Raw genomic sequence first — 24389 nt, forward strand, 5'->3', positions numbered from 1 at the left:
ACATGAGTGGATTCATTCTTTTAATTACTTATTCATTCAATCTTTGTGTGACCAGAAGATAGGCAAACATTTAAGTCTTCTGAAGCAAAGTTGTATTTAAAATTAAAGATATATGATTTAAAAGTCCTATGTACCTCTTTAAGAATCCACCTATATTAAATGGTGAACTTTTAAGACCAAAGTTTAGTTATAATGAACTCTTTATTTAAATTTTGGGTCCTAATGAAGACATACATTGGTATAAATATGGGTGAAATAATTTGAAACACTTAGCAATATATCATTAGCAACATATAGGACATGAAATGAGGGTAATGTAGACTATAATGGGATTTATATTCATGAATCCCAATTGCAATTAAAGTGAAAGAAAGGATCTGAAAATGTAGCATATCTTTCATTTCAATTAAAAGCAGAAGAAATTAGACAAATCTCATGTGATAGTTTCACCTTTTAGGGGATAGAGTGAAACATGCTTCTAAATATAGATTGCCCTAATATGACAAATTAATGTTTCATTTTCCTGAAGGAAAATAAATCTCCAAACTGTTCTTACATCAGACAATTCAGGCAGCAGACAGATTTCTTATGACTGACCAATTATTTTAAGTGTTAGAAACTTTCTTTGCCTTGACTATGTCAAATACATACTAACAAAATAGACATTATACATTCCTCTTTCTGCCAGCGATTTTCTGGGCCCAAATACCACTGTTTTGACATAGAACAGGATAAGAACCAGTAATGATGTTTTATATATATATACAATTATTTTCTTTAAAATAATCCACTTTCTTTAAAGAAAAAAAACTCCGATACTAAATTATTTAACTCTGCTCATAATGCAATAGATTCTCAATTCTAAGATAATTTTATTTACATTTTCATGATAAGAATACACAAACAAATGTTCAATTTTTCCCAGATTTTCTATGCTCAAAACAGGATCTATGGCAACAGATAATACTTAATCTATTAAATATTTTTCAAGTTTATAAATCAACATAATAGACAGAATTCTTATCAAAATTGTCTGCAAATAAATAGGCCACATTTATTAAAAACAATAAAAATCCAGAGCTGATATAGTCTAGTTTATGTAGCTGTATCAATTATAGAAGATTTCAGTTAAAACAATCTACTTTTTGTAACTGATTATTAGGAAAACTGTCTAAGGAAAATGGCATGGAACATAAAATACTATGTAAGTCATTGACTTTTTTAAGTAAATTGAAAATAGAACGCAAAGATGCCACAAGAGCCCTAGCTGGTTTGGTTCAGTGGATAGAGCATCAGCCTGCAAACTGAAGGGTCCCGGGTTCGATTCTGGTCAAGGGCACATGCCTGGGTTGCAGGCTGGATACCCAGTGGGGGGGCGTGTGCAGGAGGCAGCCAATCAAAGATTCTCTCTCATTATTGATGTTTCTATCTCTCTCTTCCTCTCCCTTCCTCTCTGAAATCAATAAAATATATATTTTTTAAAAAGATGCCACAAGAAATCTCTCAAAATATCTTTTTAGTATACTTATTTATGACCTGAAACTCTTTGAAACAAAGACAACATTCATCTCTAACACTTTTACAAAAATCAGTCTATCACTGTTGTTTTCATTTCGGTTCTCATTATATGACTGGAATGAGAAATAAATACAATAAAAATATCATTAGAAGCTAAGAGAAAAATATATTTTTAATGTCACAAAATGCTTGAGAATATAGTAATAACAAAACTGTAAAGCAAAACATGAAAGTAATAACTAGTGTGTGTTAGGAATTGTACAAACTATTTTACATGAATCCTTCCTGTTTTACTGATAAAGCCACTGGGGATAAGACAATCAAGTAATTTACCCAGGGTCACATGGCGAGGAAGTGTCACCACTGGGATTTGAATGGAAGCAACCTAACTCTGATTCATAATCCCAACCAGTACATCATTTTTATCTTCCAATATGGAAAGCAGGAGCCTAATCGCGGGGAATAGGATTCGGTATCAAATATTGTGCTCTCTCTCACATGCTGTGTTCATGATCAGTGGAATTCTTAAGAGAAATATTTATCATTTTAACAGATTGTCTTATTTCTTCTATTCACTATATCTGCAGAAGTTCCCATTAAACAGTGTACTAGTCTGCTAGGGCTGCCATACCACAGTGCTACAGACTGGGTGACTCAAACAACAGAAATGTTTCTCACAGTTCTGATGGCTGAGAATCCAAGATCAAGGTGCTAGTGAGGTTGGTTCCTGGTGAAGCCTTTCTTCTTCACTTACAGACATGCTTCTCACTGTGTCCTCACATGGCCTTTCCTCTGTGTGTGCACTCTCCTGGTATCTCTTATTATTATGAGGACACCAGGCCTTTTGGATTAGGGCTCAACCCCTGTGACTTCACTTAACCTTGATTACCTTGTAAAGGCCCAATTTCCAAATACAGTCACACTGGTGTTTGGGGCTTCCACATATGGATTTAGAGGACATAATTCAGTTCGTGACAGGAAGTTTCATGAAGACGTTGATATAATTTAGAAGATACATCTTGTGTAGCTGGGCCATTTAAGAACATTTTCATTGGTGATATTAGAGAAGTTCATAAAAAGTTACTAGTAAATACTTGGTATTCATTTCTTTCCGTGGACCTAAAGTATAGTGACATTATCATTACATTTCTCTCCTAGAGGATGCATCCCAACTCTTTCTAAAGCAAATCCTCTCTTCATCATTCCTGACATGAACTCTTTTTTCTCTTTCCTCTAGACCAGGGGTCCTCAAACTTTTAAACAGGGGGCCAGTTCACTGTCCCTCAGATCGTTGGAGGGCCGGACTATAGTTTAAAAAAGAACTATGAACAAATTCCTATGCACACTGCACATATCTTATTTTGAAGTAAAAAAACAAAACGGGAACAAATACAATATTTGTATTTGCATGTGGCCCGCGGGCCGTAGTTTGAGGACCCCTGCTCTAGACCAGTGATTCTCAACCTTCTGGCCCTTTAAATACAGTTCCTCATGTTGTGACCCAACCATAAAATTATTTTCGTTGCTACTTCATAACTGTAATGTTGCTACTGTTATGAATCATAATGTAAATATCTGATATGCAGGATGGTCTTAGGTGACCCCTATGAAAGGGTCGTTCGACCGCCAAAGGGGTAGCGACCCACAGGTTGAGAACCGCTGCTCTAGACTGTTGATCCATCGATTACAATGTTTTCTCATTGCCTCCATTTAGGCTTTTCCTTCTTTTCAGTCTATAAACAGGATGGTTCCTCCAAACCTAAAATACAAAACTATCCTTTGTGACAAAATAGCCAGTTTGAATATCTCTTTTACTATCTCTTATCCTCATTTTTAATTTAATTCTTAACTTATTTGCAACCTGGCATTCTTTCCCATTTTTCTTTCATGCTTATTACTCAAAGTTATCACTAATCTGCTGTTAATCCCAGTTGTCTCTTTCTAGGTTCCATCCTCAGTGACCTATCAGAGATTCATGGCCCTGAGGACCATCTTGTCTGGTTACAGCCAAGGAAAGAGCAACTTGGGGCACTGCACTGAATTACTCTATTATTTTCCCTGATGTTTTAGTTTCTTTCTCCTCCTCCTTCTCCTCCTTCTCCTCCTCCTCCTCCTCCTCCTGTAGGTTATGCCTCAGCAGATGTCACACACACTTCTTGCTCTGCTACTCCTCAAAGATAAACAGTTATCCAAATTGTATACTTTGCCAACTCAATTGAGTTATTTTTCTTAGATATTTATTGCTTATGAGATGGCCAGTCTTGTTTTTTACCTGCATTATCTCATTAAAACTTCACAAAAACTCTGAGGAAAGTACAAATATCCCTATTTTATAGAAAATTTACAATGTATAGTTTCAAACTCAGCACTACTGACATTGGGATCAGGTAGTTTTTGTTGTAAGGCCCGTCCTACAACATTTAGCAACATTCCTCTCCTCTAACCATTAGATGCCTTTAGAAATCTCAGTTATGACAATTTTTTTTTAATGTCAATGTCTAGATAGTGTCAATGTCTCCTGTTGGAAAACAAGAAACAAGAGATAAGGCTTAGAAAGATTACATAACTCGCCTGCGATCACAGCGCTAGAAAATGGTAGATCTGGGGTTGATCCCAGGAAGCCTGGTTTTTGCTCACTTTCACATCATACACTAATTACACTTTCCTTTAAGCTCTGCCAGAAAATAGCAGTTTTTCAAAGATTTCAGTTAGGACCCCCAGAAATCTGACTTTCAAAACTATGTCTGTCCTTGAACTCCCCAGATCCATACTGTGATCATTTTTGCTCAGTGTCACATGCACACCTCACCAGCACCACAAACTCAACTTAGCCTCACTTCATTAACAATCTTCCATCAAGACTTACTGCTAGGTTCCTTTTCACCCTTAATGCCATTATCGTTTAACCACCATTTCAGGCTAGATATCTTGGTTTTATGTATGACTTTCACTTTGACCCAAGTTCACCAAGTCTATGTAATCTCTCCTGAATCTGTTCTTCCTTTTCATTTCTATTTCTACTGCCTTTTTAGGCTATTGACACTGTTCCTTACCTCAGAAGCATTAGTCTCTCTTCCTCAATCTCTTGCACTCTGCTCTTTTGAAAAGATTACTGCAACCGAATCTAGCTTGCCAGTTAACATTGTGCTTGTAAAAAAGAAACAGCTTAAAGAGGGTATAATAGACAGATCATGGTCTTGGAGTCAAACATGCCTGGAATTCTAATCCTGCTTTGTGGCTTTGAAAAAGTCACTGGGCCTCTTTGATCTTCACCTTCCTTTTCTGGGTTTTCAAACTGTCATTCTTTTCCACAGGACTATGGTGAGGACTGAGATGAAAGAGTCTTAAAATAAAGGCATCATACCAGGATGCTCAGAATTCACATATTTACTGCTCTAAACTCATCCCTTCTTCTCGACATTCTGTATCATCTATAAATTGGGGCCTTCTCACATCATAATTTTGGTCCACATTTTAATTAGTCACTTGGATAATTTCCATTTTCTCTGTTTATCCTTTCTTTCCAGGTACCTTGTTAGCCTCTACTATTTACTTCTGACATTTTAGAAAAAGGTTATTTGAGCGCTTTTCTTCTCTCAGAATTTTCCAAAGCCTTTTAAATGTGTTTATTCTTCTCCAGGACAAAGAACCTATTGCAAAACAATGAACAACCCTCCAAGTTTTAATTGTCAATAACTAAGCTCGATAAATCAATTACAAGAGAAGAGTAAATGTCAATCTAGTTCTTCTGGGATGGTGACATATTTCATGCCCTGGGCCGATATGCCCCATCCTGCCTTTTAAGATTCCTTCGATCAAAAAGTCAGGCTGGTCTGAGCGCAGTGAAACAGATGTTCTCACACATTGCTACTGGGGAATGAACTGTACAATGGTCTAGACCACAACTTAAAAATACTCATATTCTTAGAATCTGAAATTTCACTACTGAGTAGCTCCTCAAGAAAATAGTTCTAAAGAGGCACAAAGATATATGCAAAAAATTCCTTACAAAATAAAAAAAAAATACCATGTCAAAGCACATTTAAGAAACTAAAGAGACAAAGAGACTTAAATTATACTAGTAAAATGTTTTGTTAACATGGTAAATTACTAATTCAACATGACAGGATAATGTGATGTAATGGGCTTTGAAAATAAAGAGATTTATGTTCAAACTCATTTCTGTACTTTCAGGTTATATGTTTTGCAACATGATATTTGGGTTCTCTGGAGCCAAAGTTACCTTAACAATGGAGGAGAAAAAGTATTCTTTGCATGTTTGCTATGAGAGAAGGTATGTATGTATGTATTTATACATGTATGTATGTATCATCAATCTATCAATATCAATTAGCTTTGTGATTGGCACATGTGTTCAATAAATGACATTGTAAATTTGTCTATCAGTATATCTAACTATACCTATCTACTTCTATTGGTGAGTGTGTATATGTGTTTGTGTGTGTATGTGAACAAAGTAGGAAAATAGTTTAGACAGCATGCTCTCACTATTTAAGAAAACATACTGAAACATTAGTTACCATGAATATCTGTATAATATCTATATTTTTCTGTGCTTTCCAATTTTTCTCAATGAACAGTTATGTTTATAATACTTGACACTGACTTCATAAAATGTAAAAACAAGACAAAGAAGGGAGAAACAAATCAACCCAGTGTGAATTATGCAACATAAATAAGTTTTCACTCAGCCCAAGTGGGTTTTTTGTCTAGTGAAAACTTTATTATCAGCCCTAACCTGCTTGGCTCAGTGGAGAGAGCATTGGCCTGTGGACTGAAGGGTCCCAGATTTGATTCCCCTCAAGAGCATGTACTTTGGTTGCGGGCACATCCCCAGTAGGAGGTGTGCAGGAGGCAGCTGATTAATGTTTCTCTCTCATCGATGTTTCTAACTCTCTATCTCTCTCCCTTCCTCTCTGTGAAAAACCAATAAAATATATTTTAAAAAAAACACTTTATTATCAATAGTGCTTCTAGAACACTATCATCCTTACCAACTACCAAATCATCATTTGCCTTTGCTAGTCTGGTCTCTGTTATAATAGCAGTTCAATTACATGACTATCACAGTGTGGGGCCTAATATGACCAATAGAGTTCATCAAAACTAGTAATTCTGAAAGGTCCTCCTTTGTAAGTAAAGCTTAGTCTTGGAACAGATTTCACTGTTCCTGTAACTGATGCTAATCCAGTTCATGCATCTATGCTATGAGTTACAAAATGAGCACCCACTGCTAGACATATAGCAAAGAAAAGGAAGGTCTCAGATCTTTATGAGCCAGCTGGGTCTGTCATAGCTGTCTCACCAGGGAAGTGTACCTACCAAAATAAGCAAAACCACTTAACTCCACCGAAAAAGCAATGTGAATATATAAAGCAGAATTCAACTTTCAAACTTAATGATTAAACTGTTGATTTTTAAACTGATTGTTAAGCTTCTGTCAGAAATTAATCATGGCGCCCTGGTTGGTGTTCTCAGTGGTTTCGAGTGTTACACCAAAAGGTGGTGGGTTCCATTCTCAAACAGGGCACATGTTCAGGTTGCCAGTTTGATCCCATCAGGCAACCAATCAATGTTTCTCTCTCACATCTAAATCAATCTGTCTCTCAATCTCTATCTCCCCTTCTCTCCTTCCCTTCCTCTGATCAATAAGAAAAAGAAATTAATTGTGGCATCTTCCCCTTTTTGCTTTATCTCTAGAACACACGGAGCATTATAATCCCTCCTCAAATATAAAGCTAAAAACATCATACAGAAAACTTTTAAAGAGAATTTCAAATATGGCACTCTTAATTGAAAAAATTAAGATTGATTTTTCAGATTTGGAAACAAAGTTTTCTCAGCTTTTCTTATTCATTCATACAACTGGTTTCTGAATTTCAAAGATGTTTATGAATCTCTAACGAACAGTTTTAAAACACCCAACAGAAAAAAATTGCAAGCTTCAGAAATATAGATGGTTTTAAGCATTTACAGGAAAAATTAATTCTTTATTCACTGGTACAAAACAAAACAATAATTATAATTAACAAAACTACAGTATTTTAAAACTCATTAACTGTGAACTCCAACACCAATTTCCATTCATTGTCTAATTGTCAGGGGGAAGAAAACACAAAGCAAGAGACTGGGCCCTTGCCATGAGTTTTCCCAACAGTGATGTTTTGTATCATTTCTCTTTTTTTAATATATTTTATTGATTTTTTACAGAGAGGAGGGGAGAGGGATAGAGAGTTAGAAACATCGATGAGAGAGAAACATGGGTCAGCTGCCTCCTGCACACCCCCTACTGGGGATGTGTCGGCAACCAAGGTAGGTACATGCCCTTGACCGGAATCGAACCTGGGACCTTTCAGTCCGCAGGCTGACGCTCTATCCACTGAGCCAAACCGGTTAGGGCTGTATCATTTCTTTATGGACTTTAGGAGGAGGGCCTACCATTTTAAAGCCTCATACCTCTTTCCATGACTTTAACCAACAAATACTGTCTCTGGATATGTTCCTTTTCCAGTGGAAATGTGCTTATTTTGTAGATAGATTATGCTTGCTCAGGGCATGCTACAATTCAACTCACATCATTAAACTAAACCAAGAAAAACACCTCCCTTTCTTCTAAACTTCTGGATTTTATCTCTCCTGCTTAATAAATATTTTTTTGTAAAACTCACAAAACAATAACAGCTCCATAAAAAAGATAAGCCCAAATGATTGCAGCCGACACCATTCTTCATGAGGCACATTTGCTTTCCTGTGATCATGCTGCCAATATCCTCACATCACCCCAGATTTCATTCTTGAAAATGAACCAAAATAAAATCCACTTAGGCTGTAGGAAAGGCTGAGGCTGCGAAATATTTTAAGTTTATCACCCTATCAGTTAAGCAATGTGGCTACAGGTATTGTGACCTGTGGAGTCCCTATAGTCCTATCATGTGGACACAGGATGGCAAACTATATAAAGACAAGGACACAGGTGACTAGATGGTGCATAGGCCCCCATGAGACTGACCTGGTTGGTGGGGTTAAACGAAAATGAACCAAAATAAAATCCACTTAGGCTGTAGAAAAGGCTGAGGCTGCTAAATATTTTAAGTTTATCACCCTATCAGTTCAGCAATGTGGCTACAGGTATTGTGACATGTGGAGTCCCTATAGTCCTATCATGTGGACACAGGATGGCAAGCTATATAAAGACAAGGACACCGGTGACTAGATGGTGCATAGGCCCCCATGAGACTGACCTGGTTGGTGGGGTTAAAATGGTGCCTGAAAGATTCTGCTGTATCCAAATTTCCCCCTTAATTATCCTTCTCCTCTCCCTGCTTGGCACCTGAAAATTCTAAACTCTTTCGGATTTTCATGATTTTTCAGTCGTCCGGAGTATGTCATCAAAATGCAAATAACTCTGCAGAGGACCATCTTAATCTCTAATTAGCTGTTAGCCAAATGAATACAAAGCCTGGAGTGAAGTCCTAGAGAATACAAGAATGAAATTAACTGCAGGGATCAAAACACAAAGAAATGTGGTGTGTGCATGGGGGTGTGTGGTGTCTACAGAGAGTACAGTGAAGAAAACAGGAGACTTGGGGGAAAGGGTGTCGGGGAGGGTAAGGCACGTAGACAGATGGCACCTGGAGGACCAACACTGAGGGCACACCAAGCAGTGTCTTCATGCATTTGCTTCATTTAAAAGACAGGCTGAGCCCAGCGTTAAGGAAGATCTGAACAGGGCTATTGGGAGCCACACGCCAGTCTTGAACACTATTAAAAGTCAGGGGTCAGCAAACTGTGGGTCACAGACCAGATTCAGCCCATTGTCTGACCAGTAGCTAAGAATGATTTTTGTATTTTTAAATGGTGAAAATAAAAAAAAATCTTAGAAGATGAATAAAACTTCTTGACACATGAAAATAATATGAAATTTAAATCTCAATGTCTATCAACAAAGCTTTATGAACGCAACCAATGTCACTTAGTTATGGAATGTCTTTGTTTGCTTTTGCTCTACAACAGCAGAGTTGAGGAGGTGCAACAAAGATCATTTCACCCACAAAGCATAAAATATTTACTATCTGACCCTTTCTAGAAAAAACATTCCCTTACCCCTGGTTTAAGTCCTGCAGCTATGGCTTCACATTTGCATACCCTCCTCGGGAAGGAAAACTGCACTAAATACAACCCACTATGTTTCATGGGAAAGTTAGTGATCATTTATCTTCCTTGACCCTGTGCCTCGATGAGCCTCACCCCACCCCTCATCAAGTTGCTTAGTAGAAACACCTACAGCACTCTCACTGAGAGAAATTGGATAAATACTATTTTCTCCATGTTTCCATCTCTTCTGACATTTTGATTCCAGTTTTAATACAAGTAGCCATTTTAGAAGCTGAAGTATCTCTATAGATCAGGGAAGCCTAAGTGAGTGTGGTTCAAATTTTTAACCTCCTCGAGCTATAGTTGCCTCATGTGTAACAGTCATTTTCATGCCATAAATTTTTTAAAGTAACACGATTCTAAAAATAATAGAAGTAGCAAGATTTTTGCCACTAGGCTAATGATTAGAAGGCAACTCGTATGTCTATTGCTGGTCCCAAGACCCATAAAAAATAGAGCAGCAAACAGGTTATCAAAAGTCAATGGAATTGGCTATTTGTAATGTCCTGTAATCTGACACTTGACATTCGCTCCTAATCTCATCATTTTTATGCCAAGCACACTGCACTTCCTCTAGGCCAGTTCTTGGTATCAGTGTCACAACTGGCTCTGACGTGTGACTAAATATCATGTGTCATCAATGAGAGGGTAAGCTATATGTGGTTTGTAAATTATCTTACCAACTCCTAGGAAACACCTGGAAGGACGTGGTTCGTAGGGGCGGGGGTGGTTAGGGTTAGGAGAATAGGAAGACCCTTGGGCTCGCTAAAGAGCTTACCCCATGGAGCCAGAGAAGTTTCTCTGTACTTTCTAATTAATTTTATGTAAACAATGGATTTGGTAAAAGAAAAGTTTGAAATCAATGGTGATAAAATGTCATTGACATTACTGGGGTGATAGTCAAAATAATTAACAGCCAGTAGGGCATAGGTTCTAACCAGTAAGAATGGAAATTGGTCCTGGTATCTGTCAGATGCCACCTTCTAGTGGTTGGATCAAGGAGATCTGGGTATTCCTGGGTGCGGGAATCAGATAACCAGGGCAGCAGGTGGAAAGCACACAAATGGAGTTCAAACAACTACATATCAACCAGCATAAAAATATTTCAGTTCTCATAATCCGTGTGCCTGTATCTTGAAGGTTACACAGTAAGTCTGCAACAGAGCTTCAAGTCTAACTTAGAACTTAATTTCATAGGGAGAAATATATAACTTCTAATATTCACTAGTACTTACATTACTGTTTTTAACAATTATCTCAATGTCAAAAATAATTTATTTTACTGAATATCTAGCTTAATCAACACCTTTCCATGCCAAAGAAGAAGTAAATATTCCCTAACAGTATAAAACACAATGCCACTTACTCTTATACTTATTGTTTTTCATGGATTCTGAAGCAAGAGGTGCTAAAGACAGTTGTTTATATATATTCAAAAAGATGTATTAAAAGAAATAGATTGTTCCTTTAGACTAATATTCTTGTTTTTCCACTTCAGAATGTTTTTTATTTCAAGAGGTTGTCTTCTTTTTTAAATGTATCTTTATCATCAAAAGTATTACAGCTTTCCCTCTTTCTTTCCTCATTGACCCCCTCCACCCCAATCCTGTTCTCTCCCCAGGCCTTCACCCCACTATTGTGTCCATGGGTTATGCATAAATGCATATAAGTCCTCCAACTACCTTCACACAGCCTCAGTTTAAATAGCTCCTAGTTCCCTTGTGAGCATGGCTTTATGATGATCTTTTCTATCCCCCTCCCCTTCTTCCCTCTGAGAATCCTCAGTCTGTCATATGCTTCCATGTCTCTGGGTCTGTTTTGTTTTGTTAGAATAATATTCCTTTTAAATATTCTTTCATGAATTTTGGAATCACTGCAGATCATTACTAAGATAATGATTAGGTTGCAAGAAACCAATTCTCAGAGAATGCTATTTGAGGAAAGCATGTATCTGTTTATCATTTTCTAGTTTGTGAGTATGGAAAACAGTCTCTGACACGCATGATTAGTTACAACTAATTAATTCTTTTACTCTCCCTCCGGAATGATAAGGCATGTGCTTATTTAACCTGGTACCCCACTTGTAAATTTGCTCTTGTTGACAGTTCTGCCATCTGTTTGCACGGGATGAAGCCCTGGTGCCCCCCTAATTGGCCATAAATTAGGTACCAGCCCCAGGCTTTTGACAGGATCCTTCAGTTACAGTTTGATTTCTTTATTAAGCTGTAAATCCAATACTTGGTGGGAAGCCCACACTCTCTCCTAAGAGTACAGAAATGCATTTCTTGAGTCCTAGACCCAAGCTGTCTTCTCTGTATTTATGTTTAAGCTAGATCTCACTCAAGGTGTCCTCTCTATATAGACCCATAAGACAAACTTCCGCTGATTATAGAGAAAACCTTTAAATCAATAAATGACTATGCGTTTGTAAGAAGAGGAAGTAAAGATTTTTTGAGTGCTTACTACCCATCTTGTGCTGCCTATGGAACTTTACGTATGTTAAATTGATCTTCAAAACAATTTTATAATTTAGGTAATATTATCTTACTTTTTCCAGATGGGAAAACTGAGACAGAGTTTAAGTAACTTGCCCCTATTGTCATAAAATGGTGCATTCAGGATTCAAAAATTGGGCTTTATTTGCCAAAGCCTGTGTACTCTCCACTGTGCACTCTCCATATATGACTAGGTTTGAGAAAAGAGAAAATTACGATGAGGCAAAAGTATGTGTGTGATGCTACTTGGCACTTCTGCATCTCTCAGGCCCTCAGTTAACTAAAATGAAGGAGCTAGACTAGATGACCCACAAAATCTCATCCAATTTGATTCTTTGTGATTAGGTTGATCTGTGATTTACCATTTACCATGAAACCTATCAAGTTATTAAACTTCTATGGCTCTACTTTCCTCTTCTTCAAAATACCTATGATCATCACTTGGATTGATAGACTTCTCACCAAATATTCCACCCTTAGTCTCTCCCTCTATTTATCTTATGCAGCATTCTCAGCTTAGCCTACCAAATAGTGTTAGAATGGCATTATTTTGCTGCATAAAATATCAGTTACTCTCATCCCATTACTCAATGTTCTTGATAAACCAGCCCCAATATGTCTATAAACTTATTTGTCACAACATCTCCTCCACCTTTACACAGCCTCATTCTTGACAGTTTAAATAGCTCATAGTCCCCTTGTGAGCATTGCTTATGCTGTTCACTTTATTTATATTGCCTCGCCCGTATTTCCAGATCCTAATGATACCATTCTTTCATGAAGACTTCCCTGATTCTCCTCAGAAGTAGTCACTCTCTTTTCCAGACGCCCATAAATATATATACTGACTCTTCTGTATTCTGCCTTGCATGGTGATTATTTGTGTGTATTAGAAGCTAACCTCCCAACCAGGATTTGTGCTGCTCCTTTGATTTCTCTCATGGTCCCTCACAATGCCTTGTGTATGATAGATCCTTAGTAAAATGTTGGCTGAATGAAAGAATGAATGAATGGGTAATTGTTGTTTCTGGGAACTAGACTAAGCATGTCTATTTCAGAGATATTTATGGATACAACTATCACTGCTCTGGTTCTAGAGGTCCAATTCAGAGGGGCTTCCTAACATGAGATTTGTGATTCAGGTGGGATCTCTCATTACTCAGACCCCCTGAACTCAACCTCAACTCCAGCATTCTGAGCTGACCACAGCTGCCCCCTCAGTTTCCTTTCATCCTGACGCTCACAGCCTAGTCCAGCTCCACTGAAATGGATGGTTTACAGTACTTCTCCTTGGGCCCGGCACTTGGCTTTTCTGATAACTTATCAATACACACTGCAATGAGGAAAAACTTAGTGGGTGCTCCCAGAGAGCGCACATGCATTTTAACCATGCTCTTGGAGAGTCAGCAATCTGACATCTGCAGTTTAACCAACAAAGCATTCAGGTCATGAGAACAGCAAGCCAGAATGGAGGGAAGGAACAGGGCTAGGTATCGTGGAACAAACTTTTAAGGGTCCTAAATATATGCCTATGGCTAGAAGATGCTTTCTTCAAAACTGTCTTCCTAAAATGCTTCTCTTAATAGGAGTCTGGGGATGGGGAAAAAAAGACGAGATAACTAAAATATGCTCAAGGAATAGTCTATTTCCTGATAATAATAATATAACATTTGAGTATGATAAATATATTATCATTATACTTATTATCCTTCTTCTAAAAATTTACACAAATATCGGGCATCGCTTGAGTGCCTCCTGACTAAAACACATTTGGACACATGGCTTTCCTTGCATGTTCCCATTAATCCTCACAATATGGCTATCATGTTGCATTATCCCCAGTTTATAAATGAGCTGAGGCGAAGCTCACAGTGCTTAAGTACCTTGGTGAAGACCACAAAGCTAGAATGGCAGAGTTAGCTACTTTCAAGAATAATAGGAAATGACAGTCAAGTATAGAAGTCATTTTAAAATGAAAATATATGAAACAAATATTAATAGCTCCATAAAATGATGTCTAATTCCAGGAACTCATGTATGCCACTGATATGAGTGTGCAATATGCATAACAAAGAATGTGCTTACTCTCTGTCGATCACAAGGCAGGTCACTGCTTCTGCAGCAATTACGTTTGCTGTTCTCACATCCTCCCTGTATAAAAAATAGAGAGACATTGAAGTAAAATAACCTTTATTATCAAACAAAAGTGTTCCTTGTGATTCATTCAGGAAACCTAGTAAATTATGTATACTCTTATGATTTATCCACTTCCAGGTCTAAGCTTTGTTCGTCTTTCAAATTTCTTTGTTCTGAGGAACCACCTTGTTCTTGTCATGCAGCACCCACATTTCACAGTTATAATTCACCAGTTACAATCTTCAAACGTAAAGTTTCACTCACAGAAGTGCAACAGAATTTTATATTATCATTACCTCTGCTCTCTGGGGAATTACCAAATTAATTGGTCAATGATAGAGACAGTAATAAACATGGGCAGATGAAATTTTTTAAAGGACCTGAAGGAATATTTCTGGAGACTGAGAATCTAATTCATAGTGTGCGTGAATTTATCATTCTAACCTTGAGAACAATTGATCTGCTTCAATTATTCCCTTACTTTAGAGACCCTGCTTTTATGTGGCTCAATTTTTGGCAACTTCTAGTACATAGTTACTTATCTGTGTCAGAGCTTATGGTTCATCAAGAGTATTTGACAAATCTTAATCACAGTGACCGAAATCTGTATATACTGTCTCTTTAGAAGCTTGTAATTTGTCACTGCAGGGATATCTGTCAACCTCTTAAACCTTTAAAAAACCTGCCCTGATATTTCTGTCTGATCCAGTAGTCAAAGGTGGATTTGGTAAATTAGCATTCACATGTCATTTTGAGCTACTGAAAATTTAATGGTACCACTGACATAAAAACATAAGTTATACTTGAAAACGTACTCTATTTCCTATAAAGGTAACATTTCTAAGTTAATATTATTAATGATGAATATGAGTTTGAAATACATTACAGAGATATGTACATAGGAAATAATATAGTGTTAACACATTCCAAAAAGCATACTTAAAACATCATATGTCTCTACAGGATAGAGAAGTAAGTCTTAAAAATAAAGATATTTTCATTTTTTTTAAATACACCAAGTTCTTACATATAATTCTGAACTCTATTTTGTCCACTGATCTTTTTTCTTTCATTGTTAATATATCATGCTATTAAGATCATTGTTGCTTTACAGTAACTATTTTGTATTTAGAATTTGGTAAAGCAAGTTTCCCCTTACTGAAATTCTTTTTCAAAAATATCTTGATGATTCTTAAACATTCACGTTTTATATAGACTTTAAAATAAATTCCCTCTTCCAAAGAAACCCACTCTGGGACTCTGCTGGAGTTGTATTACATTTATACACTGATTTCAGAAAAAAAGGATTATGATTCTAATAATTTCCATACAAGAACATATGGCATGACTCTCCACTTGTGCAGATCTAGTTTTCTGTCTTTAAATAATATTTCTTAATCTTTTCCACTTGGAGCTGACATTTCAAAAACAGAATTCTTAGGTGTTTTATATCATTAGTTTCTCAGGAGTGGCATCCTTTCCCATTTCTGTTTCTCACTGGTCATTACTTAGGAAACAAAAAAGGTATTGATTATTGTCATTTTTAACCCACCTACCATACTAAGTTCTCTTGTGATTCCAAAATTTTCATGATCATCTCCACAACTCCCAGCATCCTCCTCCCAGTGCCTCCTTCACATTCTCCACCCTCCAGACAAACTGTCCTCCTTTCCATTCCTGAACACCTCACCTCCTTTAACGTGCCTTCCCTAAGCCTAGGAATCTTGCCTCCAACTCCTTGGCTAGTTCACCCCTCTTATCCTTTAGATCTCAGCCTATGTGCCCCTTCCTCAGGAGAACCACGTGAATTAATGAGAACATGTTCACTGTTTTTTTCATTTTCATGGTCCTACATACCTCTTTGTCCAACCACCTATCACTGCAATTACACATTTATTGGTTTAATGACAGTATGTTCCTCCTACTAAACCACATGAGGGCAGGTTCCATGGCTAGTTTTGCTCTCCATTTTACCCTAAATGGCTGACACACAGGAGGTGCTTAGGAAGTGTGTGGTACAGGAGGGCACAGGCACCACAGTCCCAGGCCCACTACAACAGGCTCTGGAATCCCGCTGTAGTGGTTTTACAAGACAAGCTACAAGCTGTGTGAAAGGCTCAGCTTTCTCTTCTGTAAAAATGGGGAGAGTAAGAATGCCTACTCACTGTGTCATATTAAATGAGATGATCAAAGATTTGTTTATCACAATGCCTGGCACATAGAGAGCAATGTGCTCTGTTGTTTATTATTCCTAGCTCTCGTCACCCGTGCTGTCATGTCTGTCCTTATAGGGCGATGTGTTTTATGAAACATTCCTACCCAAGAACGAGGTGTGGATTTTCTTTTTGTTCCATAGAAGTAGACAATATATTTTCAACTCCATTATCACTTTCTGAGTGGGAATTTTTGATGAAGTGGACATAAGTAGAAAATGTCAGTAATGCCCATCAGGTCTTCTATAAATTGTATGAATGGCTTATTTCTAAGGAGGTTGCTCAATAAAGTATAAATTATTACAAATTGCTGCCATTGTTAAACACACACACACACACACACAAAACAACAACAACCACATCATAGCTTTATAGAGAATATCATATTAAATCTCACTTTCCCTAAAACATACTTCTATCTTAGCAATTTAAAAACTGCTCACAGTCTTTCAAAGTGTGAAATATACAAGATAATGCTTCTTTTTTATAATATTTTCTGTACATATAAATTTTAAAAAATGATTTCATTACAAATTTTCAATATTTTAAAATATCATATTATCTGGCATAAATTGGATATATTTAAAAAGTGAATGTAGTTTTCTTGCAACAATAAGTACATAGATATTTTTAAGTGTAGATGGGGAAAAATCAAAGATCAGAAGAGTGACAGAGTCAACAGAAATTGAAAATATTTTATTTTAAGAAAGAAAATCTGTAAGTGATAGCCTACAATCAGGTTTAGTACCTTGTAAAGTGACATATACCAAAACAGAAGAGATGTATGGAGGAGAACAACATATTAAACAAGAGATTGTAATATTTGCTAATTAATGAGCATCTAGTATATATCAGGATCTAGATGAAATCTCACACAAACCTCATTTAATGCATCTAACAGAGGTGGATATTTTATCCAAGATTTACACAGGGGTGTAAAGGTTAGGTAACACACCCAAAGTCAGACATAGCAAATGAGTTGTAGCCCTGGAATTTGAAAAAAGATCTGGCTGGCTCCAAAGTCCATGTTCTTTCCAAAACAGTCCACTGTTGATACACTGCTGTCCAATTTATTTACACAACATTTCTGACTTAATTTTAATGCAAAATAACTTCTGAATAGTAAGTAGTCATAATGTCTCTGTCCATCATTATAAAAATATATGTAATTGTTAATAAAACAGCATTAGTATGTTTATGAGTGCCCAATTGCAAAGCTAATTCAGTAAAGCATTTTGATTCCCAAACTTTTAGAATTTCTCTCCATAGCTATGTCCTAGCCCTGTTATGTTGCTTTAGAATAATGCTACATAAAAAATACAAATTATTCAAGGCCAAGTTCATTCAATGCCTAACTCATGTGGCCATTACATTGTCATTGTCTATTAAGGTACTTAATGCCACTCTGACAGTCTATGCAGTTGTCTAAAATGTAGACCTGTGTACTCAGAGAACTGCTCCTGTAAAGTACCATATAATATCTTACCTAGTATTGACATATATAAATCCCTTATTTTATGAGAGACAGTAGAAATTTATAATGAGAATATATTACTCACAGAAGCAGACAATACTGTGACTTACTGTGTATGCTTATTTCCTTTATAGGTCAAAGGAGCATGTTAAAAGCAAATATCATTTGGATTCAGATATAAAATATTGCATACTCATATAATGCAGAGGTCTTAATAGCTCCATGTTGTTATAAAACTTATCTCTGTTCACACATAGCTGTTCTGGTTTCTCACAGAACTTCTGTGTTAACAAACCTAAGTTAGCAGGGTTTCATGTAATAAAGATTTAGACATGGGAAAAGAGGAGAAAAGGGGAGATGGTGTTATTTTTAAAAACTGAGGTTTCTTTCCATTTAAGTTTTTGGTAGATTAAGGTATTTGACAATTTCTAATAGATGAATATAATGAGCTTTTGAAGAAAAAAGAAAACATTGGCCATGAGAGAATTTTATAACTAGAGTTATATGTACAATATACTTAATTAAAAACTTTCACCATACACATATTGCCTTTGAACACTCAGCACACTTCTTTATAGCAAATAAATGTACACGCATCTATATAACTGTCCAGGCTTAACATGTGCATCTTCTTTAAAAATAAAGTTTCATATTCATGCATTTCTGTACTAGTATTAGTTGATTTTAGCATGACAATTAATAAACATGTACTATTGCAGAAGTAGCTACTTTTTGGCAGATTAACAGATATTTTACAAAGTGGCTATTGATTAATGATTAATTACTGTCAAAGCTATGCAGTTTAGTACTGTTCTCTTTTTAAGCATTTTTGGAAGAGTTAGAAATTGCTTTCAATGAAATCATAGAGCATGAAAAATATTTTCAAATAACAGTTTTCTGTGCACTGACTCTGATATTCTTTGAACTTCATCACTGGAATCTTCATCATCGCTGTATCCCAAAGTGGAATCACTGTCAGTATCTGAATAATCCATAGCAAGGTGTTAGCATGGACTCTTCTTGTTCTGAAGTAATTTTCTTGTGTCTCATGGCTGGTAGAGAACCAAAGCGTTGATTTATATCTCAGGGGAACACAGAGTTCACGAGGCCAAAATAGGATGTAGTTCAAGAAAAGGCTCGGTCTGAGTAAGGGCTCTCCCTTCTCAGCGATAGCCTACAATCAGGTTTAGTACCTTGTAAAGTGACATATACCAAAACAGAAGAGATGTATAATGGAGGAAAACAACATATTAAACAAGAGATTGTAATATTTGCTAATTAATGAGCATCTAGTATATATCAGGATCTAGATGAAATCTCACACAAACCTCATTTAATGCATCTAACAGAGGTGGATATTTTATCCAAGATTTACACAGGGGTATAAAGGTTAGGTAACACACCCAAAGTCAGACATAGCAAATGAGTTGTAGCCCTGGAATTTGAAAAAAGATCTGGCTGACTCCAAAGTCCATGTTCTTTCCAAAACAGTCCACTGTTGATACACTGCTGTCCAATTTATTTACACAACATTTCTGACTTAATTTTAATGCAAAATAACTTCTGAATAGTAAGTAGTCATAATGTCTCTGTCCATCATTATAAAAATATATGTAATTGTTAATAAAACAGCATTAGTATGTTTATGAGTGCCCAATTGCAAAGCTAATTCAGTAAAGCATTTTGATTCCCAAACTTTTAGAATTTCTCTCCATAGCTATGTCCTAGCCCTGTTATGTTGCTTTAGAATAATGCTACATAAAAAATACAAATTATTCAAGGCCAAGTTCATTCAATGCCTAACTCATGTGGCCATTACATTGTCATTGTCTATTAAGGTACTTAATGCCACTCTGACAGTCTATGCAGTTGTCTAAAATGTAGACCTGTGTACTCAGAGAACTGCTCCTGTAAAGTACCATATAATATCTTACCTAGTATTGACATATATAAATCCCTTATTTTATGAGAGACAGTAGAAATTTATAATGAGAATATATTACTCACAGAAGCAGACAATACTGTGACTTACTGTGTATGCTTATTTCCTTTATAGGTCAAAGGAGCATGTTAAAAGCAAATATCATTTGGATTCAGATATAAAATATTGCATACTCATATAATGCAGAGGTCTTAATAGCTCCATGTTGTTATAAAACTTATCTCTGTTCACACATAGCTGTTCTGGTTTCTCACAGAACTTCTGTGTTAACAAACCTAAGTTAGCAGGGTTTCATGTAATAAAGATTTAGACATGGGAAAAGAGGAGAAAAGGGGAGATGGTGTTATTTTTAAAAACTGAGGTTTCTTTCCATTTAAGTTTTTGGTAGATTAAGGTATTTGACAATTTCTAATAGATGAATATAATGAGCTTTTGAAGAAAAAAGAAAACATTGGCCATGAGAGAATTTTATAACTAGAGTTATATGTACAATATACTTAATTAAAAACTTTCACCATACACATATTGCCTTTGAACACTCAGCACACTTCTTTATAGCAAATAAATGTACACGCATCTATATAACTGTCCAGGCTTAACATGTGCATCTTCTTTAAAAATAAAGTTTCACATTCATGCATTTCTGTACTAGTATTAGTTGATTTTAGCATGACAATTAATAAACATGTACTATTGCAGAAGTAGCTACTTTTTGGCAGATTAACAGATATTTTACAAAGTGGCTATTGATTAATGATTAATTACTATCAAAGCTATGCAGTTTAGTACTGTTCTCTTTTTAAGCATTTTTGGAAGAGTTAGAAATTGCTTTCAACGAAATCATAGAGCATGAAAAATATTTTCAAATAACAGTTTTCTGTGCACTGACTCTGATATTCTTTGAACTTCATCACTGGAATCTTCATCATCGCTGTATCCCAAAGTGGAATCACTGTCAGTATCTGAATAATCCATAGCAAGGTGTTAGCATGGACTCTTCTTGTTCTGAAGTAATTTTCTTGTGTCTCATGGCTGGTAGAGAACCAAAGCGTTGATTTATATCTCAGGGGAACACAGAGTTCACGAGGCCAAAGTAGGATGTAGTTCAAGCAAAGGCTCGGTCTGAGTAAGGGCTCTCCCTTCTCAGCTCTAGAGCCACGTGACTACCATCAACAAAGTCCTAGCATTCCCTCGGTGCCAGCCTTCTTGGAAACTGACACTACTCCAACTGCCTATGAATTTACAGCTATCCATGAAGCAGAGCCCTTCATTCTCAATCAAATGCAACAGCTAAAGGTCCACAGTTAAGTCTGAATCACATAGGACAAAATAAATCCTTTTCAACTCAAAATCAAGGGCAATCTTACGACCATAAGTAGGATATTTAAAATTAATAGGATATGACAAGTATCAAAGGGCCACTTAAAGTGAAATTATACTTTGAATTAATTATGAACTAGAATTGTAGAGTTTATAGCAAAATTCAACTGTGCTATTTGAAATTGTATTCCCAGAGCAGGTAAGTGTTTTTGAAGAATAAGTTGTATCAGGCCATTCACTGATCTACTTTCTATTGTGTCATGAAGTTATTCCAACATGACTTACACCTCCCATATTCTAATAGAACACACATACTAAGTGCAAAATGAACTAAGACATGCAAATAAATGCATGTCTTCTAATCAAGCTTGGCACAGAGTAAGCAACCAATAAATGATAGCGTATCAACCTCATCACTGTCATTATCATCATCATCATAATCCCTTTAGGGTCCTCTAACATCCAGGAAGCATGTTACTCTCTTGAATACTCTTTCTCTCATAAAACCTTCTTCCCTAAGTCTCTATGATAATATCAGTCTCCCAGTTCTTTTCCAACACCACTTTCTCAATTTATTTTCTGAAGTCCTCTTCCCTAGTTCACTGAAATCTAGGTGTTTCTCCAAAAATATTTTTCCTCCCTTCTTTTTTTTATTGCTCTGATTTCTCTTATTAAGGAAATCTTAACATAATCCTATGGCATCAGCTATTAGATTGATATTAATGACTTTCAAGTCTTAGTTTCTTAACATTTACCTCTCCTACTGGACATCCCTATCTGGAAGTTCCATTGCAACCTTTAACTCAAACCTAACTCATTTTCTCTTAGCCTCAAAACCACTCTTTCCCTTGGGTAACCTTATCTTGGTAAATGACATCATCATTCTTGCATTCACCTAGACTTAAAAGATTAGATTTTTTTTTATTGTTCTCTCTCCATCAGTGCAGTGTTTGATCATATTGGTTCTTTGTCTTTTCTCTTATATCCATCCTTCCTTTGCATTTCCATAGCCACTGTTCTACTCTGCGCTGTCCCCATCTGTATGCTACTCTGCATCTGAAATGCTACTATGGCCTTAGAGCTGACCTCACTGCCTCCACTCCCTTTTCTAATCCATATTTCATTCGCACATTTTCAAATGTAAATCTAGTCATGCCAACTCTTCATGAGAGCTTTCAAAAGAAACATTCAAGAGAGAAAAGTTCCTACACTTTCATTTAGAGTTTGAGGACCTCCACTATCTGGCTTATCACCTTTCTAGGCTCTGTGTGGACTTTTACAGACGAGTCTCTACTACACTGGCGACAAACAACTATTTCTTTAAAATATACCAGCTGTTATCTCCATGCCGTGCACATGCAGATGGCTCTTCTGAGGTCCCTCTATTCCAATTCAAATGTCCATATATGCAAACTTTCTATTTTTTTCTAATACATTTTTCCCTTTTAATTTTCTTGTGCTTGTTCTTTTGTTTGTTTTTTTCTGTTGTCTATCAATAGCATTTTTAAAAGAAAAAAATTCCCATAAAAATGTCTACATATAATTACAGAAAAAAAATAGTTAAAAAAGATTAAGAGAAAGAGAGAAATAGAAAAATACGGTAACACCAAGAGATAACTAAGGTTAAGACCTTGGTGAATCTCCTTCAAACACTTTATTATTCTTAAGTAATCACATGTATTATGAATACAATAATAATAAGTCAATAATTATTTTATAACTTGTTTACTGAAGGCTATTATATTCTGAATGCCTGAACCTAGAGGTCTAGTGGAGAGAGATGTTAAATTAGTATGCAAATGTATAACTAAAAATACTGATCTAACAGCATGCAATCAGAGCTATATTAGGGAGCATTTCACTTGGCAATTCAGAGGCCAGGCAATTTTTTTGAGGACATTAAAAACTAAGCCCCAAAAGATGAGTTAGTTGGGTTAGCAAGATGGGTCCCAAAATGTATTTTATAGGAAACAAGTATAGTATATGCAATTGCCCTGAGGTTGAAAATAGCTTATTGTAAAACAAAAAGGCTGGAATTCAGGGATTGAGAAAAAAAGGCAGGGACCAGGACACACACACGCCACAAAGACAGGACCACATCATTCAGTGCCTGTAGGCTATTCATACACACACACACACACACATACACACACACACATTTTTAAAGATTGCCTAAGTGAGCTGTTCTTTCTTTACCATATTAAAAAAATCTTAAAAATCAGTTGAAAAGCTTAAGCTCAATTCGGGGGAAACAACTGTTATGCCATAATGAAATAAAGTATCAAGAAAACCATTTTAGATTAACAATATTAGAACACTGATGGCCTTTTCACTTATTAAAATAAATGTTACTATAAATCCATTTGGATATTAAAAACATGTATAAACAGAAAATATGATCTCTGCCCTTTAGAATCCTCTAATGTAGAATATAGGAGTAATGAAAAAGCAAGTGCATAAAAATTGATGTATTATCAAAAATATTATATATCAACTCATGATTAACACAGAATTGAATTTAGTTCAGATCAACTTTTTAGAGTCCACCAGTGGCAATCTCTGGTTTCTCATCAGTAAAAGGGACTCGTGGCATGACCTTAAGGAGAATGCTTTGAGCAGAGTGGTTATGTGTCATCCATAAAGTAACTCCAAAGTTTATTCTTCTTGGTAGTATAGGTGAATATTTCCATTTACGATATCAATTCACTTCTTGAGAGAATGCAAATCTTATTGGATCTATACCCATGGAAGGTCTCAGTAAGTAAAAAAAGAGTAATTAATTTGGAAGAATTAAATTTTGAATTTTTTTTCATATACCCTTCCCTAGTGGATGGATGGCATGATGAATTTTTTATGTGACATATAAACTTTGCATTCTATGGCATGCTTCAATGACAATAAACATAGACATTCATTAGGTTGAACCAACAAAAATGTCCTTTTTTATTTCAGGTTAAAAATGACAATTTATTGGCAATTTCCTTTGGTACAACCTAATACATGGAATTAGTAAAAGTGAAAGGGGAGAAAAAAACATTTGCAACACGATGCACATTGCTATTTCTTTTCTTTTCTTTCTTTTTCTTTTTTTTTTTTTTTTTTTTTGTTTGGCCCCT

At 36.0% G+C, this 24389-nt stretch overlaps 1 protein-coding gene across 1 annotated transcript in view; it reads right to left on the reverse strand.

Annotated features, from left to right (window-relative positions):
• Positions 1-24389, reverse strand: part of PRKG1 (protein kinase, cGMP-dependent, type I) — a 995570-nt gene that overhangs the window by 110891 nt on the left and 860290 nt on the right. Inside the window, exon 8 of the mRNA XM_005875929.2 lies at positions 14274-14339. Within this exon, the coding sequence (XP_005875991.1) occupies positions 14274-14339 (66 nt within the window). The remainder of the gene's footprint in view (positions 1-14273; positions 14340-24389) is intronic.

This window comes from Myotis brandtii, unplaced genomic scaffold (genome assembly GCF_000412655.1).
Source record: "Myotis brandtii unplaced genomic scaffold, ASM41265v1 scaffold475, whole genome shotgun sequence".
Lineage (NCBI taxonomy): Eukaryota > Metazoa > Chordata > Mammalia > Chiroptera > Vespertilionidae > Myotis > Myotis brandtii.